This window comes from Lissotriton helveticus, chromosome 6 (assembly GCF_964261635.1).
Source record: "Lissotriton helveticus chromosome 6, aLisHel1.1, whole genome shotgun sequence".
NCBI lineage: Eukaryota > Metazoa > Chordata > Amphibia > Caudata > Salamandridae > Lissotriton > Lissotriton helveticus.
The window spans coordinates 677,428,888-677,451,647 of record NC_136067.1 but is presented as its reverse complement, the minus strand read 5'-3'; the positions used below and the strand labels follow the sequence as shown (position 1 = coordinate 677,451,647).

General features: G+C 48.1%; 1 protein-coding gene across 1 annotated transcript in view; it reads left to right on the top strand.

Annotated features, from left to right (window-relative positions):
* Positions 1 to 8,348, top strand: part of ME1 (malic enzyme 1) — a 1,446,246-nt gene extending 1,437,898 nt beyond the window's left edge. Inside the window, exon 14 of the mRNA XM_078648140.1 lies at positions 7,979 to 8,348. Within this exon, the coding sequence (XP_078504266.1) occupies positions 7,979 to 8,146 (168 nt within the window). The 3' untranslated portion in view covers positions 8,147 to 8,348. The remainder of the gene's footprint in view (positions 1 to 7,978) is intronic.
* Positions 8,349 to 22,760: the final 14,412 nt, after the last annotated feature.

Sequence of the window (22,760 nt, the reverse complement as noted above, 5' to 3'; positions counted from 1 at the left end):
GTGGATGCATGGGAGCGGGTCGTGGGCCGGCACAGCTTTTTACTATGTTTTGCGCTGGCACCTGATAGAACGGCCACAATGAACTTTCGGTGGGTTTTGCCACCAGTGGGGACAGGTAAATTTCAGTGGTCAGACATATCTCTATCTCTGTAGGCAAGGCACTCGTCAGGGGAGGCGCTGGAGCCAATGCGCAGGAAGTCCTGCACTGTGTGTAATTCAAGGGGCAGAGGAGACATGACATCATTAGATTTGGGAGACTTTACGGCAAGCGCAAGGGGCTTTGGGAGGACATTTTGGCACTCCTGCCCGATTTAAACTTGGAACTTTTCAGGCTGGTTAGGGGAGAGGCCCTAGAAATCACGCGCTAGAAATAGTAGGAGGAATGCCGGCCTTGGTGGGGGGGCCCTGGCTGCGATGGTCTCCACACCCAGGGCTGTGGCGGAGTTACAGAGCGATCCAGAGGCGGATAGGTACCCGGGAGTACCCTCTTCAGGAGCACAAAGGATGTTGAGGCCTAATATCCCCAGGAAGTCTGTGCGGTGGACCCTGGGGTGCGACGGCGCCCCGCTATCCTACGGGCGGTTGGAAACCTGTACAACCGGGGGTCGCTTGAACGCTCCGCCCCTCGTAGGGGGGGGCGTGAGCAAGAGGGTGGACCAATGGTTCACCGGAAGTGGGAGGGGCTATCTCCTCACCACAACCGCTAAGCACCGATTGGCTATGGCCACGATGCACTTGGCCCATCAGGTGGTAGGCCGCGAGGGGCAGCTGGCCTTTGGATCGCCTGTAAGATAACCCACCTTGTTGGCATTTGTGTATGCTAATAAACCTTCAGCAATTTTTCTCCAACAAAAAAGTTGTCTTGTCTGCTAATTTATGCGACATGCATGTTGCTGCGAGAGGGCTGGTGAGTGGGCCGATATTGGCACTATGCAGGCCGACAAACACGTCCCCGCAGGGGACACTAGTAAGAGGGCGGCCCCCATAGTGCCACAAGATGGCACACGGGGCAGGCCAGTGCTATTACTCCCTGCAAGGGTCCCGCTCGTCACTTCTGGCCTGGTGTGGGCGGGGGAGAGTATATATTCCTCCCCCGCCCACCTAGCGGCCTCTTTGTCCGCTGTCCCCTCACCCTGACGCCGTTTCCCTCCCTACCGCATACCCGGCGCTCTCAGGGTGGGGGGGAAATGTCTTCTAATCTTTTTTCATTTGTGCTGCAGGAGGAGTTACAGGGCGATCCAGAGGCGTAAAGGTACCCGGGAGTACCCTCTTCAGGAGCACAAAGGATGTTGAGGCCTAATATCCCCCGGAAGTCTGTGCGGTGGACCCTAGGGTGCGGCGGCGCCCCGCTATCCTACGGGCGGTTGGAAACCTGTACAACCGGGGGTCGCTTGAACGCTCCGCCCCTCGTAGGGGGGGCGTGAGCAAGAGGGTGGACCAATGGTTCACCGGAAGTGGGAGGCGCTATCTCCTCACTACAACCGCTAAGCACCGATTGGCTAAGGCCACGATGCAATTGGCCCATCAGGTGGTAGGCCGCGAGGGGCGGCTTGCCTTTGGATCGCCTGTAAGATAACCCACCTTGTTGGCATTTGTGTATGCTAATAAACCTGCAGCAATTTTTCTCCAACAAAAAAGGTGTCTTGTCTGCTTATTTATGCGACATGCATGTTGCTGCGAGAGGGCTGGTGAGTGGGCCGATATTGGCACTATGGTGCCTGTCACGACCCGTCGATGAGCAGGCAAAGTGCTAGCTGCCCCGGCAGGCTTGAGGTGAGCCTGCAGGGTCGAATAGGTGCAGAGAGTTGTGCATCGCCCCGTGGGATAAGGGGTGGAGTACCTGCACCAAGTCGGGCACATGGACCCCAAGGACCGAGATGATCAAGAGCCCACCCCGCATCTGAAGGGCCCGCAAGTGTGTGATGCCACCCTACAGCAGAGAGCCCCGCGTGGTGAGTGCGGGAGCCAGTGGAAGTGACCCTGCCGACGGCCTGCAGATACCCCAATGGGAGCAAGAGTGGTGCCAGACTGCCGAGGTGCCGCACCGCTGCAGGATTTTTGGCACGAGGAGGAGTACCCAGTCAACTGGCGGATATGAGGTGAGCCCGAGACAGTGACAAGTACTAGGCCGGGCCATCACAAGAGCCCACAGCGAGAGTTGAGGTTGCCCCTGAAGCCCCGCAGTGCAGGGAGATGAGTACAGGGCTGCACGTCAAGGAAGGGGGCAGTTAAAGAGACAGTGTGCACAGAAATAAACATGGAAGAAGCTGGGAGTCGGAGTGGTTGCCCGCCCCAAGACACTGCTGAGGTCTGGTGTGCACTCCCTGCCGGCCCATGAGGGTGAAAAGAGTGCTGCCGGGGAGGGGGGAACCACAATAGAGGCCCGGCTTGGCAGAGGTCATGGCCTGGAATGTGAAGTATTGGCAGTGCACCTAGAGGACACTCGACGCTGCCACAGCCACCAGAGAAGAAGAAAGTGCCACCGAGTAACACAACAAGGAACAGGCGGTGGCGGTGCTGTGCAATGGGTGAGAAGTGGCACAATAGGACGGGCCGCCCTCTCAAAAGAAAGACTTACCCAAGAGCGGGAGGAGGTGCTGTAGCCCGGCAGGTCTCCCGCAGTGTGTGTTCGGTGGGCAGCCTTCAGAGACGGTGCCCCGCCAACGGGAGAGGAGAGTGCGTGGCCGGCAGCATTTAGGGGCCGACCTGAATGAACCCAGTACTTGGCCGGTAAGCCAGATGCGGCAGGTGAAGAAGAAGCATGGGGGTGCCTTTGCTGTAATGTTTAAGAGCAGCGGGCCTGGCTCCTGGTCCAGAAGAAGGAAGGCCCGACAAGGAGCAAAACCGATAGACTTCCCACACCGGCGGCTCCGCGCAGCCTGCAGATGTGGAGAAACTGCAGCCAAGGGGAAGAGTGTAAGAAGTGGTGGCAGCATCACTTACAGGTCACGGGACGCACTGCGGCCTGTCCAAAACAAAAACAAAATAATGTTTGTAAGGACAGTGCAAGGGAAATGCACATCAGCACTGGTACAGCTCCTGCGGTTTAAAGTTGATGGGGGTAAGTGCAACTGCCTAAACTGAAGTGGCTGACCCTCCAAAACAGTCATGCTAGGTGTGGAGGAAGGTTTATATCCTCAGTAAGCGAGTGAGCGCGGAAGGGAACTTTAAGCGGGAAGGCTGCCACAGTCTGTGAAGGAGATTTGCAGTGATGCCTAGTGGGCATGGGTGGTCACTACAGCTGTAAGGACACAAGAAGTTACGCCACCCGGAGTGCAGGTGTGGTACAGGGTAACAGCCTTAGGGAACAAGTCCCTGAAGGACTGAAGAAAGTGCACTGCATGTGCACCCACTGGTGAAAGGACGCCACCACAAGTGGAGGACTTGAATGTGCAAGGCACCAGAAGTAGGAGTACCCTTAAGTGACGGACGAAGGGCGCACCTTCAAAAGCACGCTGAAGACAGACACAGAGAGGATGATTGTCCTCGCTGGAGCCCGAGAGTGAGCACCTGCAAAGAAGAGGGCCAAGGTGGTCACAAGGGGGTGACAGATCCTAGGAAGCCGTCCCAAGTGGAGGCTGCAAAGAAGAGAGCCACTTCACGTGGTATTGAGGTGCCCAGAGTGCGTCCTCAAGAGAAGATGACCTGCAAGAGGTCAGTGAAGATGACCTGCACGAGGTCAGCAGAGGTGACCTGCGCAAGGCCAGAGAAGATGACCTGCCAGAGGTCAGAGTAGGTGACCGTCAAGAGGTAAGAGGAGGTGACCTGCCAGAGGTCAGGAAAGAGGTGACCTACCAGAGGTCAGAGAAGTGATGACCTGCCAGATTTCAGAGAAGAGATGACCAGTGAGAGGTCTGACAAGATTGGCCGGAAGTCAAAGTATGAAGGTCTAGGAGAGGTTGTGAAAGGAAAAAGGTTGCAACAATAAGTCTGGTCACTGGACGAGGAGAATGCATTTTCGTAGGGGTAGGGCATGGCCAGTGAGACCAGTGTGAAGTGCACATCACATGGAGAGGCCTGTTCAGAGAAAACAAGTAAGATAAGATGGGAGCAGACCGCGTCGCGAAGTGAAAGAACAAGGAAAAGGAAATCGCACTGCATGAGGCCACCACAGAAGAAGTTCAATGAAAAAGAGAGAAGAGAGGAGTGTGTGATCAGACATCTGGCACACCAGAAGATAAAGAGACGTCTGAGTGCAAGAACATCCGGAGTGTAGCACGAATATATGACGTTACAACTCAAACAATTACAACGCATGCTTTCACAACGCGGTTTTTACATCGCAACTACCATTACATCGCATGATTTTACAATGTATGCCATTACAATGCATTTTTAAAAACTACCATTACAACGCATTCCATTACAACACATACCATTACAACACATAATACTTTTAGGGCAACAGTAGGGTAAGTGTTGGATAGTGTAGGGGTAAAAATTACTATTCCCATCCACCCTAAAACTAAAACATTTCAATTACTTTCCTTATAATGCCTTGTAATGGCATGCGTTGTAAAAGAAGCGCGATGTAATGACTGCGTTGTAATGGATGTTTCCCGTGGAGCACAGCACCTTGGTAACATTGGTGGCAGCATGAGAGGCTGGCTGTCCAGATGTCTTCGATTTCACCAAGCAAAATAGGGCACCTGCAGATGTGAGCAACCTGGACCATTGGTAACATCCACCTTTGGGGTCGCATGGAAAACTGGATTGTGGTCCTGCTCGGACATCCTGAGTGACCTCAGATGTGAAGTCTAGAATAGGATCAGACCACGCCACACCAGATCGTGGCGATCCAAGGGCAAGGGCTTCAAGGATTACCGGTGCAAGCGGGGTCCCGACACAAGAGATGAGTCTACAGCAACTCTCCCGTAGGTCCCAGGAAGACAAAGATCTTGTATTGTAAGCTGGTTCTTCTAAAAGCCATCCTATTAATGCCAGTACACCAGAGTCTGAATGGCAGGAGCAATCCTATCCAGAAACAACTACCCTCCAGGAGGAGCAAGGGACTTGTAGGTGGGACTCGTAGCGCTTCCTCCATGAACATAGAGGGTGGCGTTGGAGTGACGTGGCTTTGGAGTGACACGGCGAAGAACATCCAGCCCAGTGGAAGCCTGGTGAAGAGGGCCTTCGGGACATCCCATTAGAGGGGAACACCCAGGAAAGGGGCATCCTGGTGAGAGAAGGACATCTGTAAATATTCCACCGCTCAGCAGCTCCAAGCACTGTTACTGCACTGATTATTAAACAACAACCAAGATGTCATCCGTCATCGGAGGCTTGATGTCTGTGGAGCCAGAACATATTTTGTGGCGTATGTATGGAGACTTTGGGCCTTATTTATGAAAACTGTTGTATCACTGTGGGAAAACAGCGATGCAACAGTTTTCACGGTGCCTTCTTTGCGACATGATGGATACGTCATATTTATTGTATGATGCATCATGTTGCAAGGAGTTACAGATACGTCAGTATTTCTGATGTATCTGTAGGCACAGTAATGACGAATCGCTGTAGTGTGTCACAAAAGTGACGCAACTCCAGCAATGTGGCCTTTCACAAGGGGCAAGCCCCATGTGAAAGGGCCTGCGTCAGTGTACCATTGTCTTGTTCTGCACACAGCTGAATAGACTCAGCGGAAGTTTTCTGTTATTGTTTTATTCTCTCCCACAGGTTGGACTTTTTGCTCCAGTTTGATTAACGTTCTGAAGGGTTGTAGTGACCTTCTGGTCACTGATCTAGTGTTTGTTGTGCCAGCCACTCCCCGAGGGCTGGCTTACTGCCTCATCCAACACAGGCGTCGCAGGGCATGTGACCTTGATAACAAAAGGGGCCAGGCGCATGTGCCCTGGGCCAGTTGTACTAACTATAATTTAGTGTCTGTGTCGTGATTTCTTCTGCGTGGGGGCCTAGGGCCCCACGACATTACAAGACCAACCCTGGTATTCACATACTGCAGATCTTGGCTCCTTCTACTAAGGGTCCTCCGGTGTATTGACTGCAGAATTTCACATGTTTCTAAAGTCATCCCCAGCTGCCGTATACTAAACCCTCAGTCTGTGTGTACATCCATCCTGCGGACCCATTCAGATATGGTATGGCTGATATTGATCACCATGGTCGAGCTATATCATGTTTAACAAGCAGTAAGCACACCCATGCCAGCGTCCTAGATGCCCTACGGCCTCCCCCCAAGTCCTCCATCCAACCCAAGGGTAAGAATTTTGGGCCCCGGTCAATTGGCTGAAGGACCATTTCACCGACAGTCTTTGGAATTTTAATGCATTAGGGCTGTGTGGCCAGATAATCCGAGACCATTTGCATCAACATGACCACTTACACCTTTCACCTGGGGCAGTTCCTGCCTCTGTCATCAATCATTAGCCCAGTCTCTCGGAGGGGGTATTAAACTCGGCGTAGATACTTAAATTGCAAGGCCTTAGGTGTATCAATACTGCAAGTACCCTAGGTGCCAATTTGATTTCGGCCCACTTAACGTCCTTCAGCTAGCATACCTCTCTCTCCCATTTACCTCCTAAATCACAAAAGGAGGGGTGCATGTCATTATTCACCAGTGATTGAAAAATCCCTGAGAGATTCATTTCTCTCCCATAGGTTCTATATTCAGCTTAGCTTCAAGCAGGCTGAACTGTGGTACATCATTCAGGATGTTTAGTAACGTTTGATCTATTTAAACTAGAAACAAAGTGGTTTTGGGTGTAATCTGCAAATAATGCATTAAATTCTGTATTATGTACCAAATACAGGACATCCATGATTATGCTGAAAATACTGCGACTGCAAAATTGCATCAATGCAGTGGCCCTGCATACAAAGTTACAACTTTGTTGGTATTCACCGAATTCCAAATGGCATCCCTGCTTCCTCCCAGGGAACAAGCGTCTTTCTCACTGTAAGCTCCAGCGTATAAATCCAGAAACCCAGCTTTACCAGCAGATATTATATGGTTGAACCCTTTATGCCTACCCACAAGTGCAGTGGGTAGGCGGGGAGGAGAGACTGGCCTGCGGTAGTCCTGGACTCTACTGCCTTAACCCACCATGTATGGACTGAGTAGAATCTTGGGGAGGATGCCTGTGTTCAGGTGCCCTGGTGGGCCAATGCGGTATGCGTTGCCCTGGATGTCAAGTAATGTAGATGTTGGCTGTAGTGTGTTGGGGCCTGCCGGCGCAGTGATCACAGCCGAGTTGGGGAGTGTGGGGAAGATGCCTGTGTTCAGGTGCCCTGGTGGACCGGTGCGGCATGCTGTGCCCTTGATGTCAAGTAATGTAACTGTTGGCTGTAGCGCGTTGGGGCCCGCCGGCGCAATGTGCGCAGCCGAGTGGGAGATTGGCGGCCTAGATGGCCAAGTTCAAATGTATAGCCAAGTTCTTGTGTACGGCCGAGTTAAAAGTTAAAGTGTAAGTTCGAAATGTACGGCCAAGTCTTTCTAGTGTACAGCCGAGATAAATGTTAAAGTGTAATGTCGTACCTAATTTCCTTACTGCCGTTGACATGTTGATGCAGATAAAGTGTGAGACTGTGAATAATTCTTATATATACAAGAAGGATACTTTTATTAATGGACTATGATGATTCACTTAGATGATGTGAATAAAAGGCTACGAAGTAGACAACATGTCCTGATTCCGAGAGTTCTTGGGCCTAGCGGGCGGTAAGGGGAAGGAATTTGGGGAGGAGGGAATGTCCCGCTGTGCGCATACTATACAAGATCACAGTAAGGTAGTCAAATAATTGCAATATCAAGAAAGAGTTCAGGAGAATGGCACATTGCACATATTCCGTGTGTCTGGCCGATGACAGAACACAGCACGGCCGAATGGCACTTATCCATCTTGGTTGCCAGAGCAGATTTTTTGGGTGCATGTCCATAAGGTCTATTCTGCCACAGTTCTCAGGAGGCACCGAGTTTATGAAAGGAAGCATAACACTGCCATGTTCTTTGTAATTGCAGATTGCGGAGCACGCCTACGAAAGTAATACAGCATCTGTCTACCCTGAACCCAAAGACAAGGAGGCTTTCATCCGCTCCAAGATTTACAACAGCGATTATGACAAATTCGTGGTCGACTCCTACGTTTGGCCGCGTGAAGCCATGACAGTACAGATGGGAAAGCTTTAAAGGAAAAGTAAACAACTGTGGGATACGCTCCAATGTATGGCACAGTTTTCCACTGAACACATTAATAACCTGCAATCAAACAGCAAGCTTTCACAAGACTATCCAGTTTTTTTTTACAGTCAAGGCTGCAATATTACACATTTGAAGTGGAATTATTACAATTTGTGTCCGTGCTAAAATAAAAATCATATAAGCAATGCCATTGATGTATCTTGTTTTATGCTTGGTTGGGTGTCATATGAGCTTATTTTCATCAGAAGCGCTGCAAATCAACACTGAACTACAAAGGGAAATATCACTCCTTTTATTCATTTTTGAGATCCTGCCTGCTTTTTACCTTCATTTGCATTTTTTCATGAAAGAATACTTCTGCTTTGGGGCCTGGTTTGCGTGCTTCTGAATTCTACCGCAGCCCGCTAAGAGACTTCAACAACAGACTCCCTGGTGACCCCCGGAGAGGTGAGTTCCCCCTTCTTGTCAGCATGCAGCAGGCCAGCCCAAAAGTGCAAGGCGGGAAAGGAGTCAGCTACTTGCTCCTAAGCTCAGCTACATGGAGGCTAAACACAGCAGTGATTTATAGGTGCCACATCGAGTCATTCCCAGTTTGTAGATATTCCCATTAATGTAGGCTAACTGCAATAGCTCCTAGTAACAACGCCTATAAAAATGTAAAGCACATTGATAATAGCGATAGCCAGTCACTGATTTATGTGTAGTAATATCGTTTTACTGAAAGTGAATACAGGTTAAAAGCAACTGGTCGAACACAAGTCAAATAATAACCAGTTCCTAAACTTTCTATGAAAGGACAGCAGAGATTCTCTTTTCAGCTTCTTTTCATTACCCGACTCCGAGACAAATACTATCTTATTAATTAAAAAGATGGGGGGCCTCATTTATGAGGTTTTGCCGTTTGGCAGCGCAGTAGGCCTTCTAGCTGCGCTGCCCTACGGCAAAAGAAAAGGGCAGGAATGTGCCGTACCTGCCATGCACCAACGCAGGCACCTTTGCACCATGGTGCAAGGGGCCTGCACCATAGGGATTATTATTTTTGTGCAGGAAGGGAAACCTTTATGCACAAAACCAACTACAAGAGGTTCATTTCTCTTTCTATGCAGCACACAGAAAAAGGAAAAACGAGGAGAAATAAGTATATTTCTCCTCGTTGTGCCTCCCTTATTCCTCCCCAGGGGAGGCGGACGTTTTGGCACTGCCTCATAGTGCCCACATCGCCAGCGCTCGCTCCACACTGCGCACGTTAACACTTACATACCAAGGAAACTCATGAGACATATTTGTGGGAAAGCAGTGGTGCAGGTTTATTTCGTACAACAAGTAGCTGGTAAGGTGGGTCATCTTTGCCAGAGTGCTTCCCAGACATCGGAAAATGCACGAACATTGTTACATTAGTAAATTAATAAACATTTTTAAACACATTATTCTGTGGTACGTGAGTGCATACTTAATATTTGCTCTTCTTAAGGTACTTAAATAGGTCTTCCTGTAAGTAACCCATTACGGCTAGTTTTGTGGACTTCGGAAGAATGAAAGACTGGATCGGCCCGATAGGATTCAAACATGCCCTGCTCGTTGAACACACAGCCCTCCTCGCCGCCGCTTTTGCTCCAAGCCCAACAACCCCTATCCGCTGGCAGTGACTTAAGCAGGTGCGGTGAGTGACTGGCGGAGAAGATTAGGGCTTGTGTAGCGCTTAGGGCTCGCGTTTCCAAGCACCGTCTGGGCGGTGGAGATAGCGTCCCGCGAACGGACAACTGACGTCATGATGAGTGGACAAACTGCTGAGAATGCAGATATTGTCTATGAATGGGGGATGGATGGCACAGAAGGCCGTCAGGGGGACAGAATCCGCGTCCGTTCGATGTACGGCAGAATGCGTGGTGCCGGGCCACTGAAGTACAGCGCCTCTTATTGGAAGTACTGGCAGGGCTTTAACATGTACACTATTTTCCCGCAGGGCCTTTTCGCGCAATCCCCAGGAATACTTGTGTAATTTTAACTGTACAACTATAAAGAGAATTACCTAGGGAACAGAAAAGAATACGGTTCTTTGTGCCGGAAATACATGCCAAAAGGTGCGTCCTTTAAAACAAAACACCACGTAAAGGTCATGACATCGCCCTTGTTATAAATCTGTTTCCACGGGATGGCACCAGGACCACAAGAGTGCACGTTTGAAAGTACCCCTCAAAACCTGGTGCCCCTTTCATAATTATCTACAAGTGGCACCGGAGCGTGCCGCACGCCGGCAGCAGTGCGGCTGACAATGGCGGATGTTATAACTTGAAACAATCTCTGTCTCGGCTCAAAACTCTCCGCGGCCTGGTTTTTTTTTTTTTTTGGTCCACCTTGGTTAAATCCAGTAAGCTGTTTTTTACACAGGACCTTCTCCTACGAATGTGGACTGGCAGCACATGCTGGCCTCAAACCCAAGGCAGTAATTAAATGTAGCCGGAAAGCGTGGTTAGCCGCAGGCCGGCTTTAGTGTTAGTGTTCAGCCTGTAATGCTGAGGGGAAGGATCAATCTACCGACACAGCGCTCAGTTGGTGGGCAAATGATGGCATATAGTAAAACGCCCCATTCGACATGTCTGCGCTGGGCGCCATTGACCCTCGGCGCTGGTCACTCGTGCCCCTGAAATGGCCGTTCCTCAGCAGCCACCCCCACGTGGTTAACAGTTCGAACTCATGGAACAGCACCTCAGTACAACCTCGCTTTGCGTGTGCAGCACCAGCTCCAACCCCCTCGTAAATATGGTCTTAGCGTGGCCCATTTCCCTATCGTAAAGGGATTGCTACTTATATTTAGAATCTCATTACGAAGCTGCAAACCCTATTCGTCATCTCGTGCTCGCCTTTCGTGCTCGCCTTTTGGCTACCCCGAGACCCTCATTACAAATGGCCGGGTGAATTGTGATTTATTCAGAAACAATTTCTAGCTCCGGGATGCAGTCATAAGTGTTGCGATGTTCATCCTAACCGGGGACTCTGCAGCTCACTGCTCAATTAAAAGGAGCTGGTGAGACCTGCCGGAGTTTAGTGAGGGAACATTTCTTTTACCATTCCGACCGCGAAACGACCCGGGGCTAAGCTGCCAACCCGCCCCGCAACCCTCGCCTCCCCCGCCTACCCCGATCCTTCTGATCGGAGGCTCCCCGGGCGGGAGTGGAGGGAACGTGGCCATGGCGCTGCCTACTCAGCGGCTCGAACCAAGTCTCCCGGCCAATGGCACGTATAGTGGTGCTGTGACACAACTCTTGTGCCCTAAAGCACTATATAAAAACACAAAATGAATGATTACAATGTAATCTATCTGAACGAATCGTATCAGCCGTCTTCTTCTAGTTCCATATTGCTTGCCAGCTAACTCACAGGCGGAATGAGCTAAAGTGCACTATGCCAGAGCGTTAGCTACCTTAGTCTCAATAAAGCGGCCGGCAGCTGCAGACTTAGGCTAAAAAACGCAAAAGACGCGCTTTCCCGGACCAAGTGTTCCACGGAACAGGAAGCTGTGACGGCATTGTCATCTCCCTGCACTTCCTGCCTCTAAATTCGCTGCCGAGCTTTAAACCTTCATTCAAACAATAGCGCCCGCGTGCGCGTCACCTAATGGCGGCTGTTCAAGGATTAAACGTTAGCCAGCCTAGCCTCTGCCTTCATGTCGGACGCTGAGCTCGCGTCGCCGTCCCTTGCAGGATGATATGTCACATCCATGCAGGGGCACTCGCATGTATGAGCCACACAGAGTTCAAATTAAATATTCTAAACCCCGTCAAGAGCTCCCGTTGGCTTGTGTCAATATGACGCGTCTATTGTTTTCACCGGAGCAGCGTGAAACGTGTTTTTCTGATGCGCACGCCAGGGGCTTAGTGCCTCGGAAGGTACTAGTCTGCACAGTTAGCTCACATCTCCAACATCTACGGAGAATTTGGGGAAGGGAAGTGGAAAAAGGAGTCAGAGCAGTATATGAGAGCCCCGAGCAGCCCTCTTATTCCTCTACCCGACCGCCCCGCGACCCGCACGCGATACCACGCACTCGGGCCACCTCTCCCCCCCTCCCCGTGGTATCCTTACCACAGGGCCCCTGTTCAACCTGGGCTCAGGCCAGGGACGGGGCCGGGGGGGGGGGGAGGAGAGCGTGGCACATACCTCAAAACGACGAGGAAGACGACAACGGCATGTCCAGCGCAGAGCAGCCCACGGAACCAACGCGGAAAGGAGAGGCTGAGCAAAGTTGCTGGGCCGGCTATAAACCCCCCGGGAACGCCACCCCCATCCTAGAAGAGCCCTCCCATTGGCCGTTGGCGAGGAGGGCGGCTCAGGGGGGTTGGCGCGCTGCAGGCTCCTCTCGCGCGACGTGTGGGACTAAGACGCTGTCTCGCCCATGCTCCCCTCCGTGTCGCGCGGCCAGCGGCAGATTTACAATTTCCCGTAAATCTGGAGCATTGTAAAAAACGCCATGGATGTTACTGGGAACACCGTGAAATGCAGAAAATCCCATGGGGAAAACTTCAAAAGCACACAGGTGCTAAGCGTCGATATGTTTCCACTTTCACTCAACCAAGCAAACTCACTTATCTTATATCCCGATAGAATGTGCCATATAAATTCAGAAGATTCCCATGGAGTATAAAAATTAGACAAGTTTATTTGTTACACATAGTAAAAAGTGTTTCTTATGTACAAACATGTACCTAACACATAAAATCTATTGGCAATAGTTAAAAACACTGGGGGGGGGGGGTGTGGCATCATACAATGCACTTAAATCAGCAAGATAAAAAATACCACACATAGAGAGTTATACAAACAGACTAATATATTCAGTCTTTAGCAGCTGGCACCTCTACAGTAATACAGATGTACTCTCACTGTGGGATAAAACTCCTTTATACTCAATATTCCCACAGTGTTGAGTTCGTAGATTGTGTCAATTCATAAAGCGTCGACGCGTTTCGATGGTTCTTTCAAAACTTTTTTCCCATCTTTTTCAAGACCAAATCATAAAACTCTCTACTTCATGTAAACATTATTTGTAGGCCAACACCTAAAAAACATAAACACTGTTAAAACTAATCCTAACAAAATTCAAACAGTACTCTATTGCATATAATTTATAGTTAGTAACTAAGATTCTGTATTCCCAATATCTTTGTCTGAGTTTCTCAGGGTATTACTCCAGGTCGCTATTAGTATCCACCTAATAGTGGCCTAAGAGCAGTGCATCATATATAATACTCCCAATCATCGTGGCCTGGGTTCCCTATGGATCCTATTTCTTTATCACATGATGGGAAAGAGCCACCTTAGTTACCTGAGTACTTTTAACAAAACCTTTTTATAAAAATCAATTACATACATCATCAAATTTACAAAAGGGCCCTACTCCCTAGGGTTCACCATCCTCATTCCTCCCTCTCTGTATATGGCACAATCTTCATTCATACAATCGCTCCATTTTGTACTTACACTCCTTCTATTTAAAACCAAACGCTCTAATCTTTTAACTCACATTTTCATATCATATATTTATTTTACTGGTTCATATAGTCATTTGTTGTTAATCCCTCACCTTGGGGTGACCAGTTTTTCCTTCAAGAATGTTCTTAAAAAACCAGTGGATTAATTTCAGTCCACTATTCCGTATGCATGGTTAGCATATCAAATGGCTATAGACAAAAACAGGAGTCCGATCACTAAATAATATCACGCTTGTATTACAACTTCAATCTATTAATATAGGTTGAAATCTCACCTGCTTCAATATTCCCCAGCAACACCCATTGCACGCCCCTTTAAGGCAGAAAACTGCAATAAAAGAACAATATTTACGAGGTAGCATTAAGTTAAAAAAAAGTGGCTTAGTGCTGCCTCGTAGATATGGAGCAAGCTCTTGCGCCAGGAACGTCACACATAGGGATGTTCCGGTGGTGCAAAGGGCCTCATAAATGAGGCCTGGCACTTTTAACAGTTATTTGCCAATAGAATGAAAATCAATCAATCAGGACTTTGTAAAGCGCACTACTCACCCGTTACGGTCTGAAAGCGCTGCGGGGGTGCGGCTCTGTTGGGTCATCTGAAGAGCCAGGTCTTTAGGTCTTTCCTGAACTGGAGGAGTATAGGGCTTTGCCGGAGGTGGATGGGGAAATTGTGATGAAAAATCCTGGTAAATGAAACAAGCCTCCCTAAAGCATATTCTCTTACAAATGCCAAGGGAATTCATATTCGCTGTTATGGGTAAACGTTCCTTAACCCCTTCCATGCTAATGACGGCCGGGACCCTTCATGGCACACAGTGCTCGTGTGCTGATGACGGCTCCGGCAGTCATGACCACACTCACGATCGCTATGTGCCGCACAGTCGCAGAATCACGGCCGCACCCAAGGTACTGGCTGCAGCATTTCAAATGTGCTAAAGGTGGGCAATAGATTTAGCTGGAAGGCGTGCATTAAGGAGATTGCAAAAATCCAATTGTGGCTGGGCAAAGCCATTGACCATTGTAAATCTAAAAAAAAACGTTCAAACAAGGGAAACTTCTGCACCGACAGCTAGAATGGAAAATTATATTTTGTGATCTAAAATATTCTATCTACATAGGAAAGACCAGGGTCCTAAAGCACTCGAGAGTTTCGAACAAACGAGGAGCAGAACGACCAACCAAGGTCTAGCACAACCAGAACACATGTACCATGGATAATTTTTAGTTTGGTGCAAAACACTTCCCGCACCCGTTGTCCCAAGGTGCAATTCAGGTCAAAATGTTCATCAAGAAGTCGAAGGTGCACTCGTTGAAATCAAACACGAACTTGCTTAGTCCAAAAGTAATAATTTTCTTTATTCTGGCAATCTTTACCATTAACGACACACAGCCAATGCTATGGAAGAAAAGGAATTGATTACAAAAAATGTTGCCATCCTAAAAAAGGTTATGGATGAGTATCAGGTGTATCTAAAGGATAAGAATTTAAAAAAAGTGAGGAGAGACGACCGGGATTACCGGGATGGGTGAGTGTATACGTTCGCCAAAAAATTTGACAACATTCAGAATAGTGAAGATAAGAAAAGACCAAGAGAGGAAAAAGAAAGTGATGAGGAAGCAGTTTCCATTAGTAGTGCCTCCACTTCATCTCTGAGCAGTATAGCATCTAATGTGACATCTGATATCACTTTAGCCGAGGGAGCTTCTTCTTTTCAGAAGGAGCTTGCCAAGTTGAGAATAAGCAGCAGGCTCCAACAAAAGAAAGTACACTTAAAACCTGTAGGGGAGGCCGGAGGAGCAAGGGGAGGTACATGCAAGGGACGAGGTATGGTGAACAAAGTGAACAAGTCATGGGTGCCAATGTGACCGATATGACATTGTGATGAAACAACTGCTAAAAATGATTTGATGATTGTGAACTTGTCAAATAAAGTACTTGACAACGATGAAATGTCGGTTTTGAGCAAAGGGCTTAATTTTTTTCCAACGCAGAGGGGGAATTTGATAAATGTGCATGTCGATATGTTTAAATTTGTAAGAACACTTAAGCTACGGGATTATTTTTCACAACATATGAATATTCCTCGTGAGCATAACGATACAGAAGGTGGTACATTACAAACTATTGGAAAGGTACGCAATGTTCAGATGTTATTGTGCATAGAGGGTGATACTACTCCTGACATGCCTATTCTTCTGAATGATCATGGCATAGAGCAGGTGTCCAAGAGTGACAGTGGTCTAAAGTTAAAATCCAAATTTATACCTACATCCAATTACCATAGGAATATAGACATATTTTATGATAGAGTTACAAGAGATCTCCACAAGATGGAGACAGCCAGAAAATATCAGAGTCCTAGTAACCACAACATTACCGCCGGAGAGAGAAAGGCCCTGACTAGATTAAGAGTAGATAACAGCATTGTAATTAGAGAGGCTGATTAGGGCGGTAATGTTGTGGTTATGAATTTCTGTGACTACATGTCGGAAATAGAACGTCAATTAAATGACACCTCCTGTTATCGCAAACTCCGGTCTAATCCAATGCCGGAGTTACAGCACCTCATAAATCACAAACTGAGTGAATGGGGGAAATTGAGCTACTTGCAGAAAATGAGTCAACGTATCTAAGAGTCCACTGTCCAACATATCCCTGCATCTATCTTTTGCCAAAGGTGCACAAGGGGGGTATTTTCCCTCCTGGACGCCCCATTGTTTCTGGAGTAGGATCCCCCACTGAAAGGATTGCTGAATTTGTGGGCCTCAGGCTTCAGAAATTTGTCATGAATCTCCCGTCTTTTATTAAGGACAGCAAGGACATTCTCGTTAAACTGAGGGAGCTGAACTGCTGCGAGGAGCGAGCAGAGCCCATTGAACTGCCTGGGAGGAAGGCAAATTGTTGTTTTCACCCCACGACTTGCCACACCCGCTTCGCGGTCTGAGCACTGACATGTGTCCCTGTAGCAGCGGGGGCCTTTGAGGGCTTTTGGGAAGGAGAGTGAGCGAGCGCTGAACGCCGGCAGGGACTCGATGTACCAGGAGTCCCTGCCCGACCTAGCATACCTGGTCTGCGTTCGCCTGACAGTCCCGCCCCGCCCACAGGCATCAAGCTGCATATAAAGTACTTCAAGTCTCTTCCATTTGGGAGCTGAACTGCTGCGAGGAGCGAGGAGAGCCCATTGAACTGCCTGGGTGGAAGGCGAATTGCTGTTTTCACCCCACGACTTGCCGCACCCGCTTCGCGGGTGCTGCTGTGAGGTCTGAGCACTGACCTGTGTCCCTGTAGCAGCGGGGGCCTCTGAGGGCTTTTGGGAAGGAGAGGGAGCGAGCGCTGAACGCCAGCAGGGACTTGATGTACCAGGAGTCCCTGCCGACCTAGAACACCTGGTCTGCGTTCGCCTGACAGTCCCGCCCTGCCCACAGGCATCTATACGTCATATATAAGAGTCTGGGATACCCGCAGCGTGGGACACGCGTGGGACGAGCCGGGCGAAGCCCGGGCAAAGGGTGGGCCATCTGTGGCCGTCCGGGGCCGACAGAGGCCGGGCTGGGCCCCCCCTTACATCTGTGGTCTACCAGCCCTAGAGACATCTGTAACTGAGGTGCGAGACTTTACTGATTTGGCCATTATTCCTGACTGTTGGTTTCTAATCTGTTTGGTATTTGTTCTAACCTCACTAAGGATTACTGTATTACTTTGGCTAAACCTAACCTTAGAGTGTGCTCAGGGCCAGGGTGGTGGGGACATTGGATGCATTTCTCAAACGGGCAGAATCGGCCGTGGCTAAGGAAATTGAACTTGTTGATAGGAGATTTTCTCTGGAACCATTATTACAAGTCGATCTCCCGATACCAATTATAGAAAAGTCTGTCAGCACTATTGTTCTTCCTGATACTATGGATTCTCCTCAGGGTTCGAATGGGTGTGTTTTGGATGTAAGCTTCTCCATTTCCACTGGCTCTTCCCCTGTATTAAGTTTACCCCCCTCACCCCCTATGACACGTACTAGGCAGCTAAGGACTATGATGTCTAATGATAGTAAAGCTCTGGCGGGGAAAAGGAAGGCTAGTAATGCCCCTAAAGGTAGCCGGCAGCAAGCAAAACTGCCTAGGAATATGAACTCTGCATCTGGGTTAGGCAGACAGGAAGTAAAAGATACTCATTAGGCTAACGTGGGTAGGGCTAAAGGAGGAAATGTACATAGCAAACAAGATGTAGCTAACAGTATGGGGGGCGAGATGTCTGACTTTCTGAGGTTTATGGAGGAACGGTTGGGGGCACTTTTATCTCCAGTAATGGATAAACTTGAGCTAATTAAGGGTAGACTTAATGTCATTGAAAGACACATTTCACAACAGAAAGTTTCCACGCTCTGGACTAATCCACTCGTAGTTCATTCTTTAAACACACTCACATCCACAGTCACTGATTTGGTGGACTCTATGCTGACCCCAGCACCCCAAGCTGCAGCACCCATTATTCCATCTATAGCTATAGCAGCCAAACAAGGTGCAAATTCTGGTCCCCGGGGTCCAGTGGGGAGATTAAGTCCTCTTGTCCAGGCCCAACAAAGGGAGTCTTTCTCGCTGCATCTTCCCCCGGAGGCTTGCCCATATTCTATAATTTTGGCAAATGTCCCCAAAAGTAAGGACGATAGAGAGGAACATTGGACTACATTAAAAAACAAAGCCCTCCACTTCTTAGCAAATAAAACAGTGATAGGATAGAGAGGAACATTGGACTACATTAAAAAACAAAGCCCTCCACTTCTTAGCAAATAAAACAGTGATAGGTGAACAACATTTGTTTAAAATTTTAAAATGGTGAGAAGGGTTCCATGGGTGGGCAAGACAAAGAAGATCATGAAGGGTGACTGTGTTGTTCTGAGCTTTGGCTTCCCCGCTCTGGTTCATAACATTCTAAGGCAGGCAGGATCAGCTATGATTCATCACGACTATGTCAATGTACTCCCACTGGGGTTCTTTTATCCACCACATAACACTGGAGCATCCAGCACGGGAGACCTTTGTACTTTGATGGGTCCCTCTATTAGTTATGTGGCACTGAATAACAGATATGAGGCTCTTAGTTCATTGGATGCTGACGATTGACTTTGCTGCAGGAGGTCTTTGGAACAGGAATTGGCAGGCCCTGTTAATGACCCCAGAGTGTTTTTGCCTCTTGATCTTGACCCACAGGGCTCTATTATTTCTTCTGCAATGCCTGATAGTGTAGCATCCATTGATCTTGGAGATATGAATATTCCCCCCAGAGAAGCAGGCTTACCAGGAGTTGGAGTAAACGAGGACCCTGTGGCAGGGGGTCCTCTTGGACCTTCTAAGAGAGCCATTGACCATACTCCAACGACACTGGTTTCATGGAATGTGGCAGGTTACAAGAGTAAGGCATCATCTATAGATTGGCTGACATTTCTTGATGGGAGGGATTTAGTGCTACTGCAGGAAACCTGGTTGAATGCTCCAGTGTATAGACCTGGGGCCTCATTTATGAGAAATGACGCATCGCTGTGTGTAAGCAGCGATGCGTCACTTCTCAGTGCGCACTCCTTGCGACATGATTGATGCGTCATATTTATAATATGACGCATCATGTTGCATGGAGTTACAGATACGTCAGTATTTCTGACGTATCTGTAGGCGCAAAAGTGACGCATTGCTGGAGTGTGTCACAAAAGTGACGCAACTCCAGTAATGTGTACTTTCACATGGGCAAGTCCCATGTCGGTAGTGCCTGCATCAGTCTTACGCCTGCCATGAAGCAGGCGTAAGATTTTGACGCATTAGCGACCAAGAAATGGCGCAGTGAAATCGTATAGATTTCACTGCGTCACTTCCATGACCCTTTCTTGCATCAAAACGCCCCCTTGCATACATTATACCAGGCGCGGGTATAATGTTGCGCAGGGGTTTACAAAGTGACGCATCTACCTAGATGGTCACTTTGTATGGCGCAACAAGGCGCATTTTTTACGCCACTGGTGCGTCACAAAAAGTGACGCACTGGTGGCGTAAAAGTGACGCACAGCCTCATAAATGAGGCCCCTGGATTCCTTAGTTTTAGTGTCCTTGCAACCCCAAGCTTACATGGAAGATCAAAAGGGGGACTTTTAACATGGGTCAGACAAGACAGTAGATATAATGTGATTCAATTAGACTCCAAAAGTAAGGAAATGTTGTTAATTCGAATTTGTTGCCCTGATTGCAGCGATCTTTTTGTTTTAATATTTACTCAAGGGGATTGCAGGGTGGGAAACTATCCAAAACTGTTGAAGAATTAGAAACTCTCCTTGATTTTTATTCTACCAATGCTAATACTATAGTTGCGGGAGATTTTAATTGTTCTTTTGAACCGCTGGATAGTAATGATGTGGACCTCACTTCTGAAGAAGATAGTATATGGAACATCCCTCAGTTGACACTTCCCCCAATCAAAAAATGGACAGAGGCTGCTCTACAGCTTAAGGTCCTGTGTGTTGGATTAGGGCTGAGGGCAATAAATGGTAGATCAGCCTCTGACAAACTCGGGGCTTTTACTTTTAATAATGGTCTACGCAAGAGCCGTATTGATTATATATTCACCAATAAAGAGAATTGGACCAATCTTAAGGACATGGTGGTATTAGAAAGGGCTGAAAGTGATCATGATCCCCTCTGCCACACATTTATTTTAGGGAAACCCGCAAGGGAGGAAATTCCCCCTGATAGGGTAGACATTGTCCTAACAAATGACACCAGGCGCATTAGATGGGCGAACTGTTCAACGAGTGAGGCCAAGTTAACAGCAATGAGAGAACTAACTATCCAGGCGACAAATGACCACCAAAAGTGTATAAATCAGGAAGGGACTGTTGCAGATCTAAATCCGATTCACATAAATTTTTTTAACAAACTTAGGGGCTTTTTTTTTATAGAAAATGGCCCTTTTAAATCCAATGGGCCTGTCAAGAAGGCAGATCAGTGGTATGGGAAGTCGTGTAGGTCCGCGTACAAAGCTCTGGCAATGGCTATAAAAACCAAAGACAGAGCCAGGGTTAAAAGTGCGCGAGTATCTTATAAAAAGACACAATATGATGCCAAACGGGCTTGGGATGAGGAGTATTGGAGGGAGCTGTATTCCGCAAGTAGGGAACGCTCTATGTGTGCCTTTTGGGATATGGTCAAGTGGGGCAGGGGGATTCAGAGGGATGAACCAAGTAATTATGTTTCGCCTGATATTTGGGTCTCCCATTATGCTGCCCAGTTTGCAGCACAAGAACTGACCAGGGATACAGCTGAGGGTCTGGTACCTCCTAACATGGGCATAGTTCCCTTACACTTTGAGAGAATAGAGGTAAGAAAGGTACTGAACTCCATTCCTAAAGGCAGAGCACCAGGTCTGGATTGTATTCCTGCTGACCTATTTATGCACGATAAAGAACTTTGGGAACCATATATCCAAACCCTAGCAAATGGTATTGCCAACGGCTCGCCCATACCAACTACCTGGAAAGGCAAGGTGATCATACCAATCCACAAAAAGGGGGATCGCTCTGATCCAGGTAATTACAGGCCCATTAGCTTGTTAGATTGTATACAGAAGGTTATTGCAAGGCTTGTTCTGCAGAGAATCCTAGCCTGGATTGAGGAGGAAGAAGTACTGTCACCTCTCCAAGCTGGATTCCGCAGTGATACAAGTACTACAGACCAAGTTTTTAGATTTCTTTTAATTTACTGGCGGGTGGTAGTCCTTGGGGGAGGTATGCTATTTGCGGCGTTCGTCGATCTCAAATCGGCGTTTGACCTGGTGCCCCGAGAAAAAATGTGGGCAGTCTTTGCAGATCAGGGCATGCCACCTAGCATTCTGTCACTTCTCAAAAACTACATGAGGACAATTTTGCGCAAATCAGATGGAATCAACAGGGTAATGTCACAGACAAATTTTCAATAGAGAGGGGAGTACGCCAAGGGTGCGTACTAGCCCCTACACTTTTTTCCTTATACATCAACAGGGTGATCAGCTACTTTACGCACCAACCAACAGATGCTCCCAAATTGGATGGCAAGCTGATCCCCCTGTTGATGTTTGCAGATGACACTCTTTTAATTTCTAAAACGCAGCAGGGTCTCCAACGAGCCATTGATGTGTTTGAGGTCTTCTGCAAGGATTATGGTCTTTTAGTAAACGTTAGCAAGACCAAGTTTATGGTCTTACACAAGTCCAAATACGTTAGAGGCAATGTGTCATCTAATGGGGTTAGACTAGAACAAACTCAGGTCTTTTCTTACTTGGGCATTACCCTTGCATCCAAATTAGATTGGAAACCACATGTTACACATCTGGTTACTAAGCAAGCACAGCTAACAGAAGCTTTAATTAAAGAACTATTCCTATCCCATACAAGGCCACTAATGCCCGCTTTAAAAATGTATGACACTAAGATAGCCACAGCAGTACTATATGGGGCAGAATTGTGGGGATTCGGCAATTTAGCCCACCTGACCATGTCTCAAAATAAGTTTTTACGTGGGGTCACGGGCCTTCCAGTATCGCCCCCGCTGACTCCCCTTTTCTACGATCTAGGCATCCAGCGCCTGGAGGATAAGGCCCAGTATAGACCAGTGGCGTACTGGAGGAGATTGTGGGTCACCCCCAAACTCTCCCAGTACGCAAGGGCGTTCTTAGATGTTAGAAACGGCGACAAGGCCCATAAAATTCAATGGCTGTGTGAGGTTAAGTCTATCTATTCTGCCATGGGTTTGGCCAGCCTACAGGAGGACCCTACAGCAAACATCTTTCCCCCCAGGAAGGCCTTAAGAGATCTTTATTGGCACCTAGTCACACTGAAGAGGTTTGGTTCTACCATCGGTCCGTCACTGACGGCGGATTTCTTGAAACTTAAGCACTCACCTGTGTACAAGGGTTACTGGGACTACATTACTGTCCCGGAGGCTAGAAAGAGATATCACCAATTTAGGGTGGTAACCCTACCAACAAACCTCTTTTCTTCTAAATGGAGAGTAGGATTGGATCCCACCTGTCCTTTCTGCCCCACTCAAAAGGAGGTCACTGGGCACATTTTGTTTGCCCCGAGTACAAAGCTCCAAGACGGTTA